The 18,281-nt window shown below is 38.3% G+C and overlaps 2 protein-coding genes across 4 annotated transcripts; one reads left to right on the top strand and one right to left on the bottom strand.

The window, feature by feature from the left end:
- Positions 1-427: 427 nt before the first annotated feature.
- On the top strand, positions 428-6,129 carry gtf2a1l (general transcription factor IIA, 1-like). 3 transcript variants are annotated; one of them, XM_042010244.1, is made up of 9 exons: positions 428-592; positions 1,309-1,410; positions 1,531-1,654; positions 1,876-1,925; positions 2,893-2,986; positions 3,085-3,587; positions 4,634-4,879; positions 4,989-5,078; positions 5,151-6,129. In XM_042010244.1, the coding sequence occupies exons 1-9, from the start codon at positions 467-469 to the stop codon at positions 5,274-5,276; spliced, it is 1,461 nt and encodes a 486-aa protein (XP_041866178.1). In that variant the 5' UTR covers positions 428-466; the 3' UTR covers positions 5,277-6,129. The 3 variants fall into 3 exon arrangements, with proteins under 3 accessions (XP_041866178.1, XP_041866180.1, XP_041866179.1); XM_042010246.1 differs by having other exon boundaries at positions 1,290-1,410; XM_042010245.1 differs by having other exon boundaries at positions 429-592; positions 5,169-6,128.
- Positions 6,130-6,554: 425 nt separating this feature from the next.
- On the bottom strand, positions 6,555-17,839 carry lhcgr (luteinizing hormone/choriogonadotropin receptor). Its single transcript, XM_042010243.1, is given in 13 exon segments — positions 6,555-6,709; positions 6,712-7,723; positions 8,468-8,521; positions 8,683-8,871; positions 11,068-11,142; positions 11,574-11,642; positions 11,822-11,899; positions 12,162-12,236; positions 14,146-14,220; positions 14,471-14,545; positions 17,032-17,103; positions 17,434-17,622; positions 17,735-17,839. Coding segments are annotated over 12 exon segments (2,022 nt in total). The 5' UTR covers positions 17,604-17,622; positions 17,735-17,839; the 3' UTR covers positions 6,555-6,631.
- Between the last annotated feature and the right edge of the window lie 442 nt (positions 17,840-18,281).

Genomic DNA, 18,281 nt, shown 5'->3' with positions numbered 1-18,281 from the left:
GTACTCTCAGCCTCATCAAAGTATGAGTCGACCTAAAGCGTTGAAAGAGTGCCAGCATCGCCAACTAGATGTTTGGAGGAGGCAGGGGTCGTGCCTCCTGCTGCTGCTACGGATCTATTTAACACAAAGTTTAAAATCTGCAGAACTTTCGTAAAGGAGATAAATGTTTTAACTGCTCATCTTGTGCATTCAGGGGGCCAGAAAGTTACTGTGCTCCCAGCAATGTGTCAAAGGTGCAACTTTTAACTTTTTATTTGGAACTAACTCAAAAACACTGGACTTTGAAAGTGTCTTATGTTGTTTGGGGATTTTAACATCTAACATTTACATTCGGAAGCATAAAATGTTTAAAGAGTTCATTATGTTTGTTTGCTTTAAGGTAGGTAGGGAGGGGGCTTTTACACGTCTGTGCCCTGTGACCTTGTGATTCATAATCCGTCCATGTCCAACCTCTGCACAGCTGATAATGATTGTCTCCTGGATGGAGACAGTGACGTTTTCATCCTTGTTTGCAGTGTGTTATGTCTCCAAACAGAAGTCCACTGTTATCACACAGCATTTTGGAAATATGATGACCAACACAGGCTCGGTGGTAAGAGACAAACCAGTCGGCAGCTGTGTCCACCACAAATAATGCCGTTTATATATCACGAAGCTAATTTCAGTGTACTTATTAGCACCCAGCGCTCTGTTACCAGCCGTTAGACCAACGCAGTTTTTACTAAATCTGTTTAAACTGACATTAATTTAATTTAATAGGGGTTGGCATAAAAAACAAACAAACAAACAAAAAAAGCTTAATTATATGAGTCTACATTTCTCAGCTCATGGAACACGTATCGCTCTCATCTAGAAGCTTCTCTTCTATTAAGTCGCGACTCACCTGAAATCTCGTTAGAGTGATCAGTGTTTTCTTTGTCCAAGATTTTAATATTTTGGTCTCAGAAAGCGTGTCTGTTATAATTAAAGATAAAGAAAATGACCAGGCTCCTGGACTGATGGGTTGGCTCTCCTGTGCTGAGCCTTTCAGTTGTGGAGTGGTTGTTTTGTTTCCCCAAGCTCAGTACAATCCTCACTGCACTTAACTGTATGCACCAGGTTGGTTTTAAAAAAAAACTATTTATTTTTTAGCGTGTTCTTAATTATAAAGGGCGCACTTTTAGCTCGATTGGATACCATGATCTGGACGAATGAGAACCTTAACAGACGTCCTATGTAAAATTTGTGTTAATTATGAAAACAAACTAGATGTGAGTCAGGCAGGACAACATTCAGCTTCTGACCCGCAGCTTTTACCTACAACTGCAGGCCAAACTCTACTTGTCCATAATTGATGATGTGATTGAAAGTATGAGGGAGCTTTTCATAGATGAAGGGCTTGAGGACCGGGTCCTGGATGATCTAAGACATGTGAGTATATTTTTTTCCAACATAACCATGCTTCAAAAACCTTAAACGTAACACCTTGACTGCAATTAGCACACACTGAAGCATGCAGCACACCATACTGCTGTGTTTTCTGGTGTGCAGCTTTGGGAGTCAAAGGTGATGCAGTCTAAAGCAATGGAAGACATCCGGAAGAACAAAATAAACTCTTCCAACTTTGTGCTGCAGCTTCCTGCCGACTACAGACAGACTGACCAGGTGCTCGCAGGTAAACCAGTGTTGCAAAAGACTGAACTGCCTGACAACATTCTTATTCTGAGTTAAATGTATGAGTGGCCATTTTGTTACTGTAATGAGTTGGAAAAATGCAATTCACTGCACATTTATTTAATGTATTTATGTTAAAAAAACATCAATAGTTCGTTTTCCTAAGTGAATCAGAAGATAGCTTTGTGTTTGTGTTTCACCTGCTTTGCTTTCTGCTCTCAGCTTCAGCTGTCATTCCATCAAGCCAGAATATTCACAGTTTACCTGTCACGGCAAGTGTCATTAAGATTTACAGTGCATTGCCTCTCTGCCCCACCATGGTTCCTCACATCAGAGACATATTGTACATTAAGAAAACATTATTTTTTATTTTAAAACGTTAATAATTTCTTTTCTTCTACAAAAAAAAAAAAAACATTTATAAATGTTAGTCTGTTTGCACTATTAAAAGCAAACAAAAAAAAAAACTTTTAGCATATTTTTGTAAGGCTATTTGTTGCAAATAAGTAATCACAAAAATAAGTAGCTTGGTAAATAGATTATTTTTTATTGTCTTAACAAAAGCTAATGCCACCATATTCCAAATCTACAGCCTAGAGAGTTACAGGTTATCAAATGCACAAGGAAATAAAAACCCCAAAAACCCACCAATGTGGAAATGTCAAGATTAAGCCAAAAAATATCAATGCGATCATTTTTTGTCTCAGTTCATCTACATTATTAGTGGACACAGGACACCCCTTTGTGTGAGGTTCCTAGCAAACTAAAGTAAGGGTTTTAGTATGAGCTGCTGTCATTGATGAAACTGTTGAACCTTTTTAGGCTGAAGATGAACTAAAGATGAACTCCCAATCCTTTCAGCCAGTTTTTGAGAGGGCCCTTGTTCTCCCATAGCTAAAAGACGATGTCTGCAGCTTTTAAGGAGACCATGATCTCTGTTCATACAATGCTGCATCACCTCCACCCAAATACTCCACCACTTACATAACCAGTTAAGGCCTAAAAATGGAGTCATTACTCGACTCCCTTCTTCTCTGTGACTTAAAGCCCGTTGAGAGTTTGTGGGGCCTTCTAAAATGTACTCTTAGTGTAAGAACAATGCATTTCTGAACTGTAATTCTTTGGAATTACATTCCCGTTAAGTGAAGTCTGTTAATTTTCTTTTCGATGACTGTGCATAGCAGCTATTTAATATGCTGAATTATATTTTTTTTCTTTTGACATAATGTTGAATTGCAGAACACTTCAGAAACGGTTGCTACTTTTTCCATTCCTGATGCGTTGGCATATCCTGTGCAGATACCAGCAGGTGTCACTCTACAAACAGCCTCTGGTACGCAACAACTTTAACTCTGGCTGACCTAGTTCTGTTTGTATTTCTAGCCTGGACTAGCTGATAGAAATAACATTCCACTCTTCTGTTCCACTAAGGTCATCTTTACAAAGTCAATGTTCCCGTGGTGGTTACTCAAGCCCCAGCAGGCCAGCAGCCTGCATCCCATCCCACACAGAGAGTTGCTGAATGGAGGAAAGCGCCTGCATCTCAGCCACCTGCAGTTCCACCAAATCCCATTCTTCCTCATGAGTCAGAACCATCCTCTGTTCCAACCTCATCTATCACACATCCAAGGATTAGTCTACCCCCGAGTCAAGAGAGCATCCTTCCTCTGCACGCTGCAGAACCAGAGTTCACACTGGGAGACAATGAGCCATGCCCACAACCTGAACCCAGGAATGCTGGCACGACTGCCTCTTCCTGCACTCAACTATTAGACTTTCAGTTCGGCACAGAAGAGAATTTCACAGCAACGTCACCAAGCAGAGATATAGATGACATCCTGAAACAGGTGATCGAAGAGGAGAGAAAGAAGGCACAAAGGACAAGGAATCTATCAAGTGGGAACACTGACCGTCAGTCTGGAGCTGATCTTGGGGTAAATTTTAAAATATTTTTTTTTGTAAGTTTAAATAAGATCAAATGTAATAATAAAAAAATGCTTACAAAGCATTCCTGACAATGTGTTCCCAAAATCTTTTAATTTGAACATCACCACCTTTGTGATGCTTTCCCCCCTTTTCACACAAACTGTCCTCAGTGGTGTGAAAATGTAAATGAAAACCATGCCCACTCGAAGTGAGATTGGGTGACTCAGTCAACCATCTAGAATATTTTGTTCTTTTGCTTTAAGGAGTCCTTTGATCACTGTCACTGTGTGTTTTGGGTCATTATTCATTTGTACCGTAAGGGGCCGTACTGTCAGTTTTGCACCGTTTGTCTGAACTGGAGCACAACCTCTGCACACACAGACTTCATCCTGCTGCTTTGGTGCCAACATCATCAATGCACTCCGGTGACCCAGTTTCACCGCTAGTCATGCACACGTACAGGCCACAACACTATCTACATCACGCCTGACAGATGATGTGGTCTGCTTTGGGTCATGTGCTTGTCCTTTCTCCCTCCATGCTCATGATAATCTTGCTTTTATATGTCCAGAACTGAGCACAGTTTAATTGTAATATTTCTTTTAGGTTTATCTTGAGGTAAATCCTCTGTTTTACATAAAAGTGTCTCTTGAATTTGCATTAGAAAATAATTCTGACATTATTGAATTTCTTCCATTTTTTAAGGCCTTTGGATGCAGTTTTCACTACTGGATTCCTACTTTATAATCACTAACTTAATAATGACTCTCATCACTCAAATTCAGATCTCTTGACTGAATAAGGACAGATGGCATGAAGTTTAATTTAATTTCAGACATTTAATTGTAATTTTTTAGAAAATAACAAGGAAACTGATTATGAAATTGCTAATCGTGAAATGTCCAAATACCCATGAGCCTGTGTAAAATGAAGGAATTTAAAAAAACACGATTTCCATTCATATAAACTGTGGAACAGACTTCTGTTTGTTTAAGACCTCTTTGACTACATAATCATGACCTAACCAACATTTCTTTTTGTAATTCGTGCTAAGCTGGACTTGGACTATAGCTACAGTGAACTGTCAGACATTGTCCAGCTGGATGGTCCTGCAGACAATTCTGACCACGAGAATGAGGAGAATGAGGAGGTCCCCCTGGAAGAGAGTGACTTTCTGGGTTTAATCAATGCTGAGGCCATAAAAGCCCTTCAGGGAGAAATTGCCAGCAGCGACAGCAGCAGCATCTCCTCCAGCAGCGACGGCGAGGGAGCAAATGAATTCGCTATTGCAGAAGATGAGGTAAGAAAAAGATCTTGATTCAGGTTTTTCCAAGTCTTTGACTTCCCAGAGACCATCCATTGAGTCATGTTTTATTAATTAATTTCTTTCAATGCGCTGTCTTGATTAGGACCCTCTGAATTCAGGTGATGATGTTGTTGAGCAGGACATCCCGGACCTTTTTGACACAGACAACTTAATCGTGTGCCAGTATGACAAAGTAAGAACATTTAGTCTCTCTATGAACCATTATTTGTCTTCCAAATAAATCCAAACTGTAAATATTATAAAGATTTTCATCATATTACAGATTCACCGCAGCAAGAATCGCTGGAAGTTCCATCTGAAAGATGGGGTGATGTGTTACGGAGGCAGGGACTATGTGTTCTCCAAAGCTGTTGGGGAAGCAGAGTGGTAATGAGCTTTAATCCTCTTGAACAAATCAGATAATCTTGTTGGAAAAGAAGACAACTTGAAAGGGGAAGAAAGAAAAATGTCAATTTAGACCTCTGTGGTGGTGTAATTTAGTTTGGAGTGCAGGAAGTTAAGATGCTGCAAGTCTACAAATACTTTTTTCTTTATTATGTAATAACCAGAGCAAAAAGTTGTTTGATGTTATTGCCAGTTACTTTGCTCCAGTTTGCCAAGACAAACAGCATATATTTGTTATAATTTGCTGATGTGTTTTCCTTATTACTAGAGCGAAACAAAATGTTTTCCTCTGTCATAGCGTTTAAAAAAATTCTTAATGTGTTCCTAAACTTCCTTGTGTTGCAGTGTTTTTCTTTTTAATTATGCTTTAAATGCTTTGAACTGCAGTGTTCATGAACAAAGCCTGGGTGACCTTATTTATTTATTTTTTTTTAAAAAGTGTCCTTTTCACTACAGAAATTGAACCATTCTTTCTGATCTAATATATCAAAATGCACGTAAAAACACAAATTATACTGTAAGCTTGCAAATAAGTGGTACAAGTTATACAGCAGCTTTATAAACCAGTAAGAATCAGGTACAAGACTTGCTGTTTGAGAGAGAACTTGTAGAAAAAAGCAAAGCTTAGCATAATTAACTGACCACACATTTATTTCATTAAATTAAAACAGTACAGGAAATAAGAAATTATATACAGTAAGATTTCTTAACTTGGCTCCAGGTTTAATCGAGTTGTTGTGGCTGCAGTTTCAAGCATCCCAGTCCATATGTCTCCTGAGTACAACACAATAAAAATGGGTACTAAAACACATCTGAGCTAAAACATTTAATCAAAATTATTTAATAGTATACAAGCTTAAAATCTTTATTTTACACAGCAACGAATAATTTGTACTGAAGAGAATTAAATGTCACTCTATGCAACAATTTACAAGGCTGCAGCTTTAAATGACTCATTCTGAATGATCATACTGTGATGTGCTTTAGATGTACTTTGCAAACTGTTTAATTTCTTCTCCATCCCTGCTCTGGTCATCATCCTTGTATCACAGTATCTGGCAAAATGGAGGATGCAGCACCTGTTTTCAACTTGAGGTCTTCTGGTTCCAATTGATGAAATTCTCAGTTTGCAAAATGGATAAAATTGGATCTGATGCTTGCAATGCAAGACTTGACAATATGTCCACCTTGACCTAAATTCTGAACAAGTGCTACAATTTTAGCAAGTATGCACAAGATCCTTTTAAGTTCACAATTTAAAAAAAAGATCTGCATGCTGACAATCATGTGGCTCCCTTGCTTAGAAAGCAACCCTTCATCTTTATGTGATGAGCATAAAAGCTAACTGAGTGAGGTTTTCTGTGGGCTGTTTTGTGGATGCAGGCCTGTTGTGAGGCATGAGTCTGTGATCTGTAGAAATCAGTGTCGGCATGGCAGCAGCCACAGCGACTCAGCAGCTGGCACACATCCTTCCTGAAAGCCCGTGTGAAGATGGTGTACAGGAAGGGGTTGCAGAGGGAGTTGATGGGATAGAAAAGGATGAGCAGGATCTTGGAGTGAGACACAGTTATGAGGGGCATACGCAAAGCTGCAGAGATGGCAAAAAAGGAGATTGGTGCCATGCATAGAAAGTCTGTAAAAATTAGCACAGCCATGCGTTTGGCAATCTTGGTGTCTCCGTGACGGGTGGAGTGCTCTGGGTTATGAACACTGCGATAAATGCAGATGTAACAGTAGCATACCACAATGAAAGCAACAACATTGAGAATAAGCACAGCCACCACGTAAACCTGAGACCCCAGAGTGTCGATGTCCATAGGCAGGCAGATGCTCACTTTGCTGTAACTGCTGACCCCCACCAGAGGGAGCAGAGCAACCAGCAAAGAGAAGACCCAGCCTGCCCCCATCATGGCTGTCACATGGTGCATCCGCAGCCTCTTGTTGACATGCATGGCATTGGTGATGGTGTGCCAGCGTTCCAGGCTAATCACAGTCAGTGTGTACACTGACAGCTCGCTGGCAAACACAGTCAAAAACCCTGCTGTACCACATCCAGGGCCAGTCTGCCAGTCCGTGGCATGGTTGTAGTATTCGTGACGGGAGTGGTGGTCCATGAAGGCAATTAGCATCAGATAGAGCCCCATGCACAGGTCAGCAAAGGCCAGGTTGCACATGAGAAATCGGGAGATGGTGAGCTTGTGGTGGCTAATAAGCAGGATGACCAGAACAGCAAGGTTACCGGCCACAGCAAAAACTGTAATTATCCAGGTGAGGCAGCGCAGGAAGTGGAAACCCAGCAGGTCCTCACAGGGATTAAAAGCATCGGGCTTTGGTGTGCACGTGACAAAGGGGTTGTTATGGCAATCATATTCCAGGTCTGGATAGTGAAAGTTGATGTCATTGATAAAATTCATGCCATCGTCAGTGCGCTCTCTGAAGAATACACAAATGTTAATATTACTATCAAAATATCAAACAGATGGACAAGGGAAAATGATTTATTTAAAGGTTACATTTCTAATTTTATTCGTTATTTTCTCATCCAAAACATCTAGGAGTTAATAGGATCAAGTTGTAAGACAAAAAAAAAAAACATTATAGAAGGTTGTTGTTAGCAGCTGCAAAAACTGCCTAACCAGAGAGCATTGAATTGGATAAATCATGCAAAATGACTAATTTGGCTTTTGCATTAAGAATAAAGAATATGATATTTAGTAAACAGGACATGTCATTAACTGGTGCTGTTTTCATGATACTTGGAGTTTGATGCCTGTTCATGGTCAAATTTAGTCAACACGGTTATTCACAAATAAAAATGGGGTTCAGAGACGATGCAACAGATTGGGAACTACATGCTCATATAATAATGACTAATGAATGCTCCTTGTTGGAATGTTACCAAGTAACATTGATGGATGTTGCAGCTCTTGCAATACATTAACATGCAGCTGATTATTTTTGATGTTTTTGCATGTGTTACTTACTCTTCTCCCTCCGTTTACCATGGGTACAAAGTAAAAATCATAAAGTGAGAACTAGGACACATCTCATTCCTTCTACATACTAGTTGTGTCAGTTAATCTGTTTTAGGATAATTGTGGAGATTATTGCATTTTATTCCAAGTTAAAGATAACTCAATACAATAAATAACTGATTCAGAATGAGAAGTTACTTACGTTTCTGTTTTACTGAGATCACAAAACTTTGTGAGGTTCTTTGAAGTACTTTCCCTTTAAATAGAAAAAAGAACAGAAAAGGTTAGTTGCACAAAGTGTGGGACTCTGCTGCTAATTACCAGCCTACAGATAATCTGTATTCATGGGACAGAGCTTTGGTTGTTTATGCAGATGTGGATGGATTAGTTGCATTGCTGGGAGCCGTGGTGGGTTACCTTTGTTTCCTCCGCCATGTATGGAAGGCACAGCAGTGGCTGGGGTATGTGAACTCAGCTTCTAGCAGTTCATCCAGGTTTTCTAATGGAGGAAGGCTTTTCAGGGCAAAGGCAGAGCTGGCATTCAGAGATCGAACCTGCTTCAACCCTTTGGGTGGGAGGGAACTCAGAGCTGTGGAGGAAACATCCCTGAATCACACACGCACAGAACGTAGACATGCATTTCAGTAAGGATTGGCAAAAATGATGACCAGAATAAAGCTCTTCTAATTCAAGTAAAACCCTAAGTTTTAAAAATGATATAGCATGTGTAATTTAAATTCAGTAGGAGAATTACAAAACCAGCCTGTTAAACAGAAACGCTATTTGGTATTTTGTTGACGATAAACTGGCTTTGGCTAATTTGATGAATCCTCCACAGATGCTCATTGATTTCTAGTGACAGCAAACTCCCAGTTTACAACTGAAGCAAACAAACTGTCATGTTTTTATAAGAGCTGCTATCTTAACAAAAAACTTGCTTCATTGCAGAATAGAATATGTAACATTTAAATGAATACTTTTCTTCAAAAACCAAAGCACCACGAAGCATCAGCATTGCTTCTGCACTTGCACTCTCATCTAAGCTAAAAGTGCCCACACTGGACCCCGCACATGCAAATCAAGGGTGTTTTGCATTTTAACACGCTCACAAGCAAGATAAGGAGCTATTTCAAATGTACCTCACAGAGCTGCTTGCAATCAAGAGACCTTGCAAGCTGTTTGTGTTTCAGACTTTGCTATTGGCTTGCTAATCAGTATTTAGCAGTCTTCTCTGTTGGTTGTTTACACAGACAGGCTGTCACCCCCCTAATCTATATATAATATAACAATAAACATTGTTATGAATAGTAATCTTGCATTTTGACCCAGTTAAAATATAATCACCTCAATGTAGCTTATTAATAATGTGCAACTGTTGAAATGTAAGTTCCTGTTAAAGGACAAGTTGCAAGTTTTTGTGCTTTAAAAAACCCCAAAAAACCAAAAAACAAAAATATCCTCTATGTTTTACATGAGAATTAATACCTTAATGTACTTCTTATTGTGCTGAGTTTATTTGTTTATTTGTTTGGATCCCCATTAGCTTCCACAACAGTGGTTGCTAATCTTCCTGGGGTCCAAAATCAGTATAGAAAGTTACAATTTATTAAAAAGCAGTTGAAACTAACAGTAATGCATTATGTTAACTTTCATCCCATCTCCACTTTGCTGCACATTAGCTGAAAGGAACATAAAGACGAATTATAGAAACATTTCTGTTTAAAGAAATTAAGAGTTTGGTTTAAAACAAGACTATTATTATTATTGTTAATATTTTTTTGTCTGCCATTTGTTTACATTCAGTGATGTTCAAAAAACAAAATAAAGCATTTTTCTCATCCTGTACCCACTGAAACACTTGATTTTACCCAGAAACATCTTCTTCTTTAAGCCCCTCTCATGTCATAGTTGCCATTTTAAAAATTATGATGCACATGATGATTATTCATCATTATTCATATCTTTTAGGGAATGCTAAAAGCTAAAAACCAGCCTTGTAAATGTTCTGTTACTGACTGTTAACAGGATGAATGAGCTTAAATGGGATTTCAGTAAATATTTCATACTTGTTTCATTTACTGACATAGGGAACTAAAGAAATAAACCAATTCTAACACCTTTTTTTAATTCTGATTTAACAATTAAAATTTAGCTGATGAGCTCAAAGATTAGTAGAGTAGCAAAAAGAATTCAAGTAATGGTAAATTCCCAGGGTTTTTAGTTCTCAAGATGCTGAGAGGAGATATGATGAATATTATGATCTCTCGTAAAGCCAACAACAAAACATTTGGTGTGCTTTGCTCGCCACTGAGATCCTTCAGTTAAAAAGAGCAGAAATGGCTCATAAAACAAAATAAAGCATTTTTCTCATCCTGTACCCACTGAAACACTTGATTTTACCCAGAAACATCTTCCTCTTTAAGCCCCTCTCATGTCATAGTTGCCATTTTCAAAATTATGAGAAGAGTTAATGATTTCAGTCTCAAGCTGCTAGTGTTTGCAAGTCCCTTCACAACCTTATAACTCTTCTAATGGTTACTTTTGCCATTGAAACTGATGTTTTGGCTACAAACGTCTCATAAAATGGCTTGAAAGCACTTAATTTGTGTGCATTTTTTTAACTGCAGACCTTTTGCATTATAAGCACTTTGTCTTGTAGTTTTGTATGAAAAAGTGCTTTATTTATAAAGTTTGATTGATCGATAGACAAAAGTCTATGGCCTTGCTGGGATGTTGTGTGATTATTTGCTATGAATATAAATAACCCCCCCTCAGTATTAAATATAATTTATTGTGACTTACAGATAACTTGGACCTGTAGCTCCTTCAAAAGCATCTTCTTCAATGCATCTGAGATGTGTATTGTCTCTCAAAATTCTACAAAAAACACAATAAAAAACAAAAAGAATTAAAACATGTAACCTCAAGCTCAAACTGTGCTTTTCTACTTAAAACATAACATGAAAGGAAACTGAAGATGACACAAAAATGGCCAACAATGCCCCCAAACCATTATTCATCTACTTTTTGTTTTCTCAACTTGACACTGAGGAGGATAAGCATTATTTTTAGACTGCAGGGTGTCTTTACATATCTCGTCCTCATCAACATTCAGCATTACGGGGCAAGACGAGAAAACAACAGGGCATCCAATCTTTGTTTAGTCTTACATAAGGTTTGTTTGCCGGTACACTCAGTTTTCATGATTAGTGCAGTAAAAGCTTGCCCAGCGTACTTAATAGGGGGATGCTGCCTTGCTACAATATATTGATGCTATTTGAGGTAAATTTAATAATCACACTACTTACAGAGTGTTGAGCTTGGTCCCATTGAATGCGTGAGATTTTATTTCTTTGAAGCCATTTCTTACCAGGTTCCTGTCAAGAACAAAACATTATAAATTCTAGTTTGTTGTCAAAAGCAGCTATCAGCAGGGTCAGAGAACTGAAAATTCAATTACATAAGACACATTATTATACGTCCCTTATTAAGCGTGCCACGTTGTTGCTCTTAGCTCAGACAATTCAAGAAAAAGGAATTACTGGTTTGTACTCACATGTCAGCATATTTCTTTGTGATGCCCTGAAAGGAATTAGCAGGAATGTCGTCGATCTTCATGTTGTCTGCCATTTCTCTGCAGGCGCCAGATATACCATTCATTAGGGCTGTTTAGTTTCATTTTCAATGAGACTAAATTATACATATTCACACAAATGAGAGCAGTTTGAATTGTAGAACAGCTGGACCGATTTTCCAGCTGGGTTGAGGCGACATTAATGGAATAAAAGTAAAACTGAACTCAGAATAAACAGTTCTGAAGAACATTCAATCTTGTAATGTGCTGAAGGACATTGGTCCAGTTGAAAGACATTCTACCTTGAAGCGGCTTTACTTACAGGATAAAATTTGGTACCAAGGAAGAGATAGTTGTGAAATCTGGAAAGTGTATTATGCCCGTGTTAGAGATGCTCCTGTATGGATGAACAACAGACAGGTGATAAACAGATTAGAATAACTCTTCAAACTACCCACAAAATGCCACAGAGTATAAGAATTATCTACAATAAAACATCAATAGATCCACATTATTTCATGCATTAATAATGCAGTTTTGAATAACAGATATTCTTTTTTTTTTGGTCTGAATATGGGTCATGTTCCAAAACTTTGGATCCTGTAATGACCAGAGTCATTTGTAAAGACCTAGAGCTTCTGCTTAACCAACAAACAAGTATTTTAACTAGGGCTGTCAAAAATAACGCGTTAACACCGGTAACTAATTTATGTAATTAATTGCGTTAATATTTTTAACGCATGCGCGGCATGACAAGCCCCATACAGCCGTCATTTCTCTGTTATGATGGCGGGACGGGGAGAGGCGAGATGGAAAAGATGAGCCACACCTGCACTTTTCCCGCATTCTGTTTTAAACTTATCCTGCAGGAACGTTTGTACCAACATGTCTGTTCCAGAAGCTCTCTGGTCGTCTCCGTGTTTGAGCAGCGTGGCTGTTTCCTTCCTCTCCTCATGTTTTTCTGTGAGTTAAGACACGGCTATCAAATCAGCTGATCAGCTTTTCTCTCTTGTTGCGTGTGTTTATGGCTCAGTTGAGAAGGAGGAAACTAGCGGTTCATGGTTCACACGTCACAAATTTACCAGTGGTGCCCAAGTTCAGTCCTCGAGATCTACAATCCTGGAACTTTTAGATGCAACCCTTCTCCAGATTCAGGTGTATTGGGGAAAGGTTGCATCTAAAAGTTGCAGGATAGTAGATCTTGAGGACTGGACTTGCCTCAGAGTATTACTTTTGGCAGGAACCTTCTTTAACACAGTAGTTGGCTGGAGATAGACAATTGGTTTAATATTCAGCCATCCAGATCATCAGTTTTATCAGCGTTTCTTCATCAATGTTGGCTGTTTAACTTCAGTCGTCACATCTGCTGGTTTTATGAGATATTTTCACCATGGTAATGGTTGGTGAGATGATGATATATGAATTCTGAATTATGATCCAGAATATGGTAGTGATTATAACATATATAAGTACATTACATGCTGCATTTACTGACCATTGGACATCTGACGTTTACCCAAGGGAAGGTCAGTTAACAGTAAATATTTGTAGCATTGGCTTGTTCTGTTGATACATATCGGGCATAATTGCAAATGGTGATTAATCATTAATTTGTAAGCTGTGATTAATCTGATTAAAATTTTAATAATTTGACAGCTCTAGTTTTAACATGTTTTCTAGACTGTGTGGCTGACATTTTATTTTTACAATAAAAAAGGTTATTATTCAGTTATCAAATCTGATGCTTCTACTTTTTCTCATACAGCAGGAGGTAGTGCAGTTGCTCATCAAACAGCGGCATATTTGCCAATAGAAATGAAAAGCCTTATCACAGATAAAGTGAAACAGATCAATAATGTAAGAATCCTCAAACCTTACCACAAACTGAGCATTTTTCATTTGTAGTAAAATGATCAGATCACATTTTTCTTCATCTCCACTGTTTGCTCTACTTTGCTTTGCATACAGGTGCAGAGCAGGTTATTTATTTCTTTTACTCTTAAGTGTGTTTGTATTCCTGCAGGTGCATCCAGTCAGCTGTTGGTTACATATTACTGTTCCTGCCACTTGCATATAGTCGTGTATCTGTTCAAGTCTGAACAATAAGATTTGTCCCTTGGAGGATGATGCACAATTACCATTTTAAACAAAATGATTTTTAAACAATACTTTGATATTTATCTAAACTTTAGCTTCGCCACTACAAAAAAGTCACATATTTGAGCAAGTCTCTGCAGCAGAGGATTAGACTGGTTGCCTTTCTTGTTCAAACACATTAAATATGCATGTAAAACAAAGTAACTTACAAATATTCCAGCCTCGGCAGGTCAGTGAAGGCACCTTTTTCAATAACTCTGAGACTGTTGATATTCTGCACTGAGCTGCAGGAATAAAAGCGAGGAAACACATCAGTAATTACATTACTGTTGAAAGCAGCTGTCAACAAACAAAACAGAAAAACCCCTTCATGCGTCTGCTGCTCTAAAAGTCAAGGATTACACATGCTGCTTTTGTAACTGACAGACTAACTTAATGAAACTTAAATAAAATGCAAAACTGCTTCAATGAATAATTGTTTTCATCATGTTTGAATATGACATGTGAAGAAAGGGAAAGTGTCACTTAGCCTACATCTGTGCCAGACTGTGGAGGGAGAGGAAGGCGTGTCTCTGGATGTGTGTGATGCAGTCACTCTGGGAAATCTCTCTGTAGCACAAGGAAATTACTCCACATTAGTCAAAAATAAATTAATTAAAAAGAAGCTCCTAAGCAAATTATTCTTGGAGCATCTCAGATTAAATTATTCCTAAATCTGCAGTGCAAGGTTTGGATTTGGATTGCTTTGGTTTTAATGCATTCTGGGTAAAAATAGGACAGAGTTGATTTATGCTTGGTTTCAGGCCATGAGGGAAATATCAAAACACCACCACAGACAATTCACACTTTCTAGGGCACTACACACACATGCTTGACCTCATGTTTGGAAAGGCTCCAAACATGCATCACAGATGCATCCAGGCCAGGAAGACTAAAATGAAGACAGCTCAAAAAAAGAGGACTAAACAAAGACGGTGAGAAACAACAAAGTCAACAAGACTTCTTAATTTGTCCTTGATCACTTTGTTGTTTGATAGCTGACTTAACAAAATGCTCTCCATCTTCTGTTCGTAATCATGATTTTCAACTCCTGCTGTACTGTAATCAGCCGACACTTTTCCTGGGACACGTAACAGTACTTCCATTTCAAACCCAGAAACAATTAAAGGACTCCATCTGTGCCACATACTCTTTTTTTTTCTTTTCTTCTGATTGCAGTACATATAGTGTCATAATTACTGCTTACAGTTACAAAAAAAGCTTTTTTACATGAGGCGGTGCTGTGATTTCAAGTATGCATCACCAGTGACAAATCACAGAGCTCCTAATGTCATCCTACCTTGACACAGGCTTTACAGGCTGGGAAAATGAAGGACCACAGCTTTAAGATTCTAAATTTACAAAGACTTACAGAACAGATTATACTGGCTAAAACCAAAACGTTTCAAGATATACACTAAATCTGCACATAATGAACCAATCACATTCAAGTGCAGTAAGTATCTGAGACTGATAAGGATTGTCCCTGAAGAGCAGAGCAAAGTCAAACACTAAACACAGAGCACCTCAGTTTGAAAATGGCTGGATGTAACAGTTTTTCTAGAAAAAGTAAGACCAACTTCTCCAAAGACCAAGTCTCAAAAGCTTGGATTACTTTTAGCCCCCCCCCCACCTTGAGCAGATATAACTTTTATATAATTGTCCACAAGCCTCTGACATCTTGCTGAAATGTATGACCCCCTCATTTGTGCACTTTAGTTTCTATAGTTACAAGATATCTTGAAAGTTTTCTTACACATACTGCCTGATTTGATCTCCATACAGCCTTTAATTATGATTAAATTCTCAGCTTTGACATGACCATTCCATAAGTCCTTAATTTAATTTATTTAGGCCATTTTTAGTGGATTTTAGTGGATGCTGGTGTGCCTAGATTATTATAGCACTGATAATCCACCACAAAGACCGGTGTGGATTTGCTAAAATATATGCTCCATCAAAGTCTTCTTTTTCCTTTAAAATAATTGTATCCTTTGCTGATTTAATAGAGTCTATACAATTGTAAATGTCCAGCATTTTCTCACTATGGATCATTGACAGATGGTCAGAACTAACCAAACATTACTGCTTTTATTAAACAATAATAAATTAATAAATATTGATATATAATTAACTATTAATAAAGCTTTAGTTGTAATTAAGCCAATATGCTGATAATGAAATTCCTTATGTTGTAAATTTAATAAGTCATATGCACGTACTGTAAAACCTTTTACATTTAAGATTTGAGAGTGAAAGCATGTACAAAACAGAAAAAAAATATCTTTATTAAAAATAAAAGCGCTGAAAAAAACTATATAGAGTCACAGTAGGTTCAATATGGCCAGTTCACTGTTACTTTTCAAGTCTAAGGCTGATCAAAGAGGCTAGGACATGGAGTTTGTGCATGATTCTGATCCTTTGTGCTCAAAACGTAATGACAAAATGTACCCATGTGGGTGGATTTGACTGGGAAGTCTGGTCATTTCCCTTTACATGCAGGGTAAAACAAGTAAATACCTCAGCATATTGTATTAGAAAATAATGAAAAACAATAAATAAATGTTAATTTCCTCAACCTCTGCTGCTTATACCAGGTCAATCAATATTCAAGCATTTGGTAAAAACATGATCTATCAGTTGATTCACAGTTATTGGAACATTTCACAAAACAGAATTTTAATAGAAATATCCTGAGCATTATTATACCGACATTTCAAATACGATTATTAATTTCTAAGCATAAGAAATGCATGTCATTTTAATGCGTCATAAGCAGCTATATGCGTGTACATGTCCTGTATTTACTAAAGCTGCAACACTCACCCGTATTTATTCCATAATACAAAACAGCATGTGCATGCTCCATGCACACCAGTTTGAGCCAATTTGCAAGTAGCTATATGTATGTATTTTATTATAATTTACAGTGAACATGTTGGGACACCTATTCTCCCTTATTTCTGAACTATATTAAACATTAATTATCAGTTTATTACGATGACTTTCTGTATGAGAAGAAAAAAGAGAAGAAAAAAGGAAAAAGAGCAACTTACATTATGGTAATGTTGATCAGCTCCCTGAAGGCATGAGTGGAAACTTGTTTCAAGGGCAGATGGGTGAGCCTTCTGTAAGATTCACGAGTAAGGCGGTTAAATCCACATTTATGCTGCTACTTATAAAAGAAAAAAAAAGCTACAAAATGTCTCTTAAAGTTGACTCTCACTCCACGAGTCCTCGTTTATTGTTTTAAAAGGACAAGAGAGGAATTTAACAGTAAAAGAGGGAAAAGTAAGTTACTGATAGGGCCAGACACAATAAGTCTCAGGAGTAAAAAAAAAAGTTGATAAAGTAGCACATGTGCGCTTTTCAGGTTCAGTGTGAAACACCACAGACGCTCTACGGGAGGATTATTGTGACTTTAGGCGACAGATAAATCAGAAAGTCAGGTTACTTACAGTCGACGCACAGATGTTACTCCTGTTCGGGAGGCCAGCTGAGTCTCTCTGCTGCACTGAAACGTGTCGGCGGTGCAGCGGCAGATGGCCGGACAGGTATAAGCCCCGCAGGAGCGCACGTTCAGGACGCCGGACAGCGCGACCAGAAGCCAGACCGCCCGGGGAGCCATGCCACCAGGCCACTGCTCACTACGGGATTAAAACAAGAAAGTTAATACAAAAAACTCAGCTGAGTCTTCACAAAGTTGAGGATAGAACACCACTGACGGGGGGGGGGGGGGGAAATCAGGCTTTATCATACCAGGGCAAAGAGACAAGGCTAAATGAGCTCTCTCCCCCAATCAGCGCGAGGAACTACTACTGCCTTCGGGTGCTGTCGTAATTGAAGTTGCTCGCCGTGAGGGAGACCCGTCAAAGTGAAACACGGGCGGAATTTTCTTTGACAGCTGAACAGCACAGATGTGACGTTTAGTGGGAGGAGATCATAAAAACCAAACACAACAGTGATGTAGAGATGTGACTGTCACTGCGGTCTAATTAACTGCAAAGTTGGGCTACATTTGTGGTTTTACAGCTGTAGAGCATTTTCCTGGATAGTTTAAAACAGCTTTTCACGTTCCAACTGTAAAAAGAGCAAATGCTCATAAACTGTTTAAATTTTACTGCCAGATAATAATAGGGCTGTTAACATTAACTGTGGTTACAAGAGGTGTGAGGGGGGATAAAAACAAACAAACCCCAAAACGAAACAAACAAACAAAAAAACAAAACAAAACAAAAAAAAAAAAAAAAAAAAAAAACAGCAACAAAAACCTCTTTACAGTAATCTGTGTCCTTCCTCTAAACAA

The sequence above is a fragment of the Melanotaenia boesemani genome, chromosome 16 (genome assembly GCF_017639745.1).
Source record: "Melanotaenia boesemani isolate fMelBoe1 chromosome 16, fMelBoe1.pri, whole genome shotgun sequence".
Classification (NCBI taxonomy): domain Eukaryota; kingdom Metazoa; phylum Chordata; class Actinopteri; order Atheriniformes; family Melanotaeniidae; genus Melanotaenia; species Melanotaenia boesemani.
Note: the sequence above shows the minus strand (reverse complement) of the source record. Positions and strands in the feature narration are given on the sequence as shown.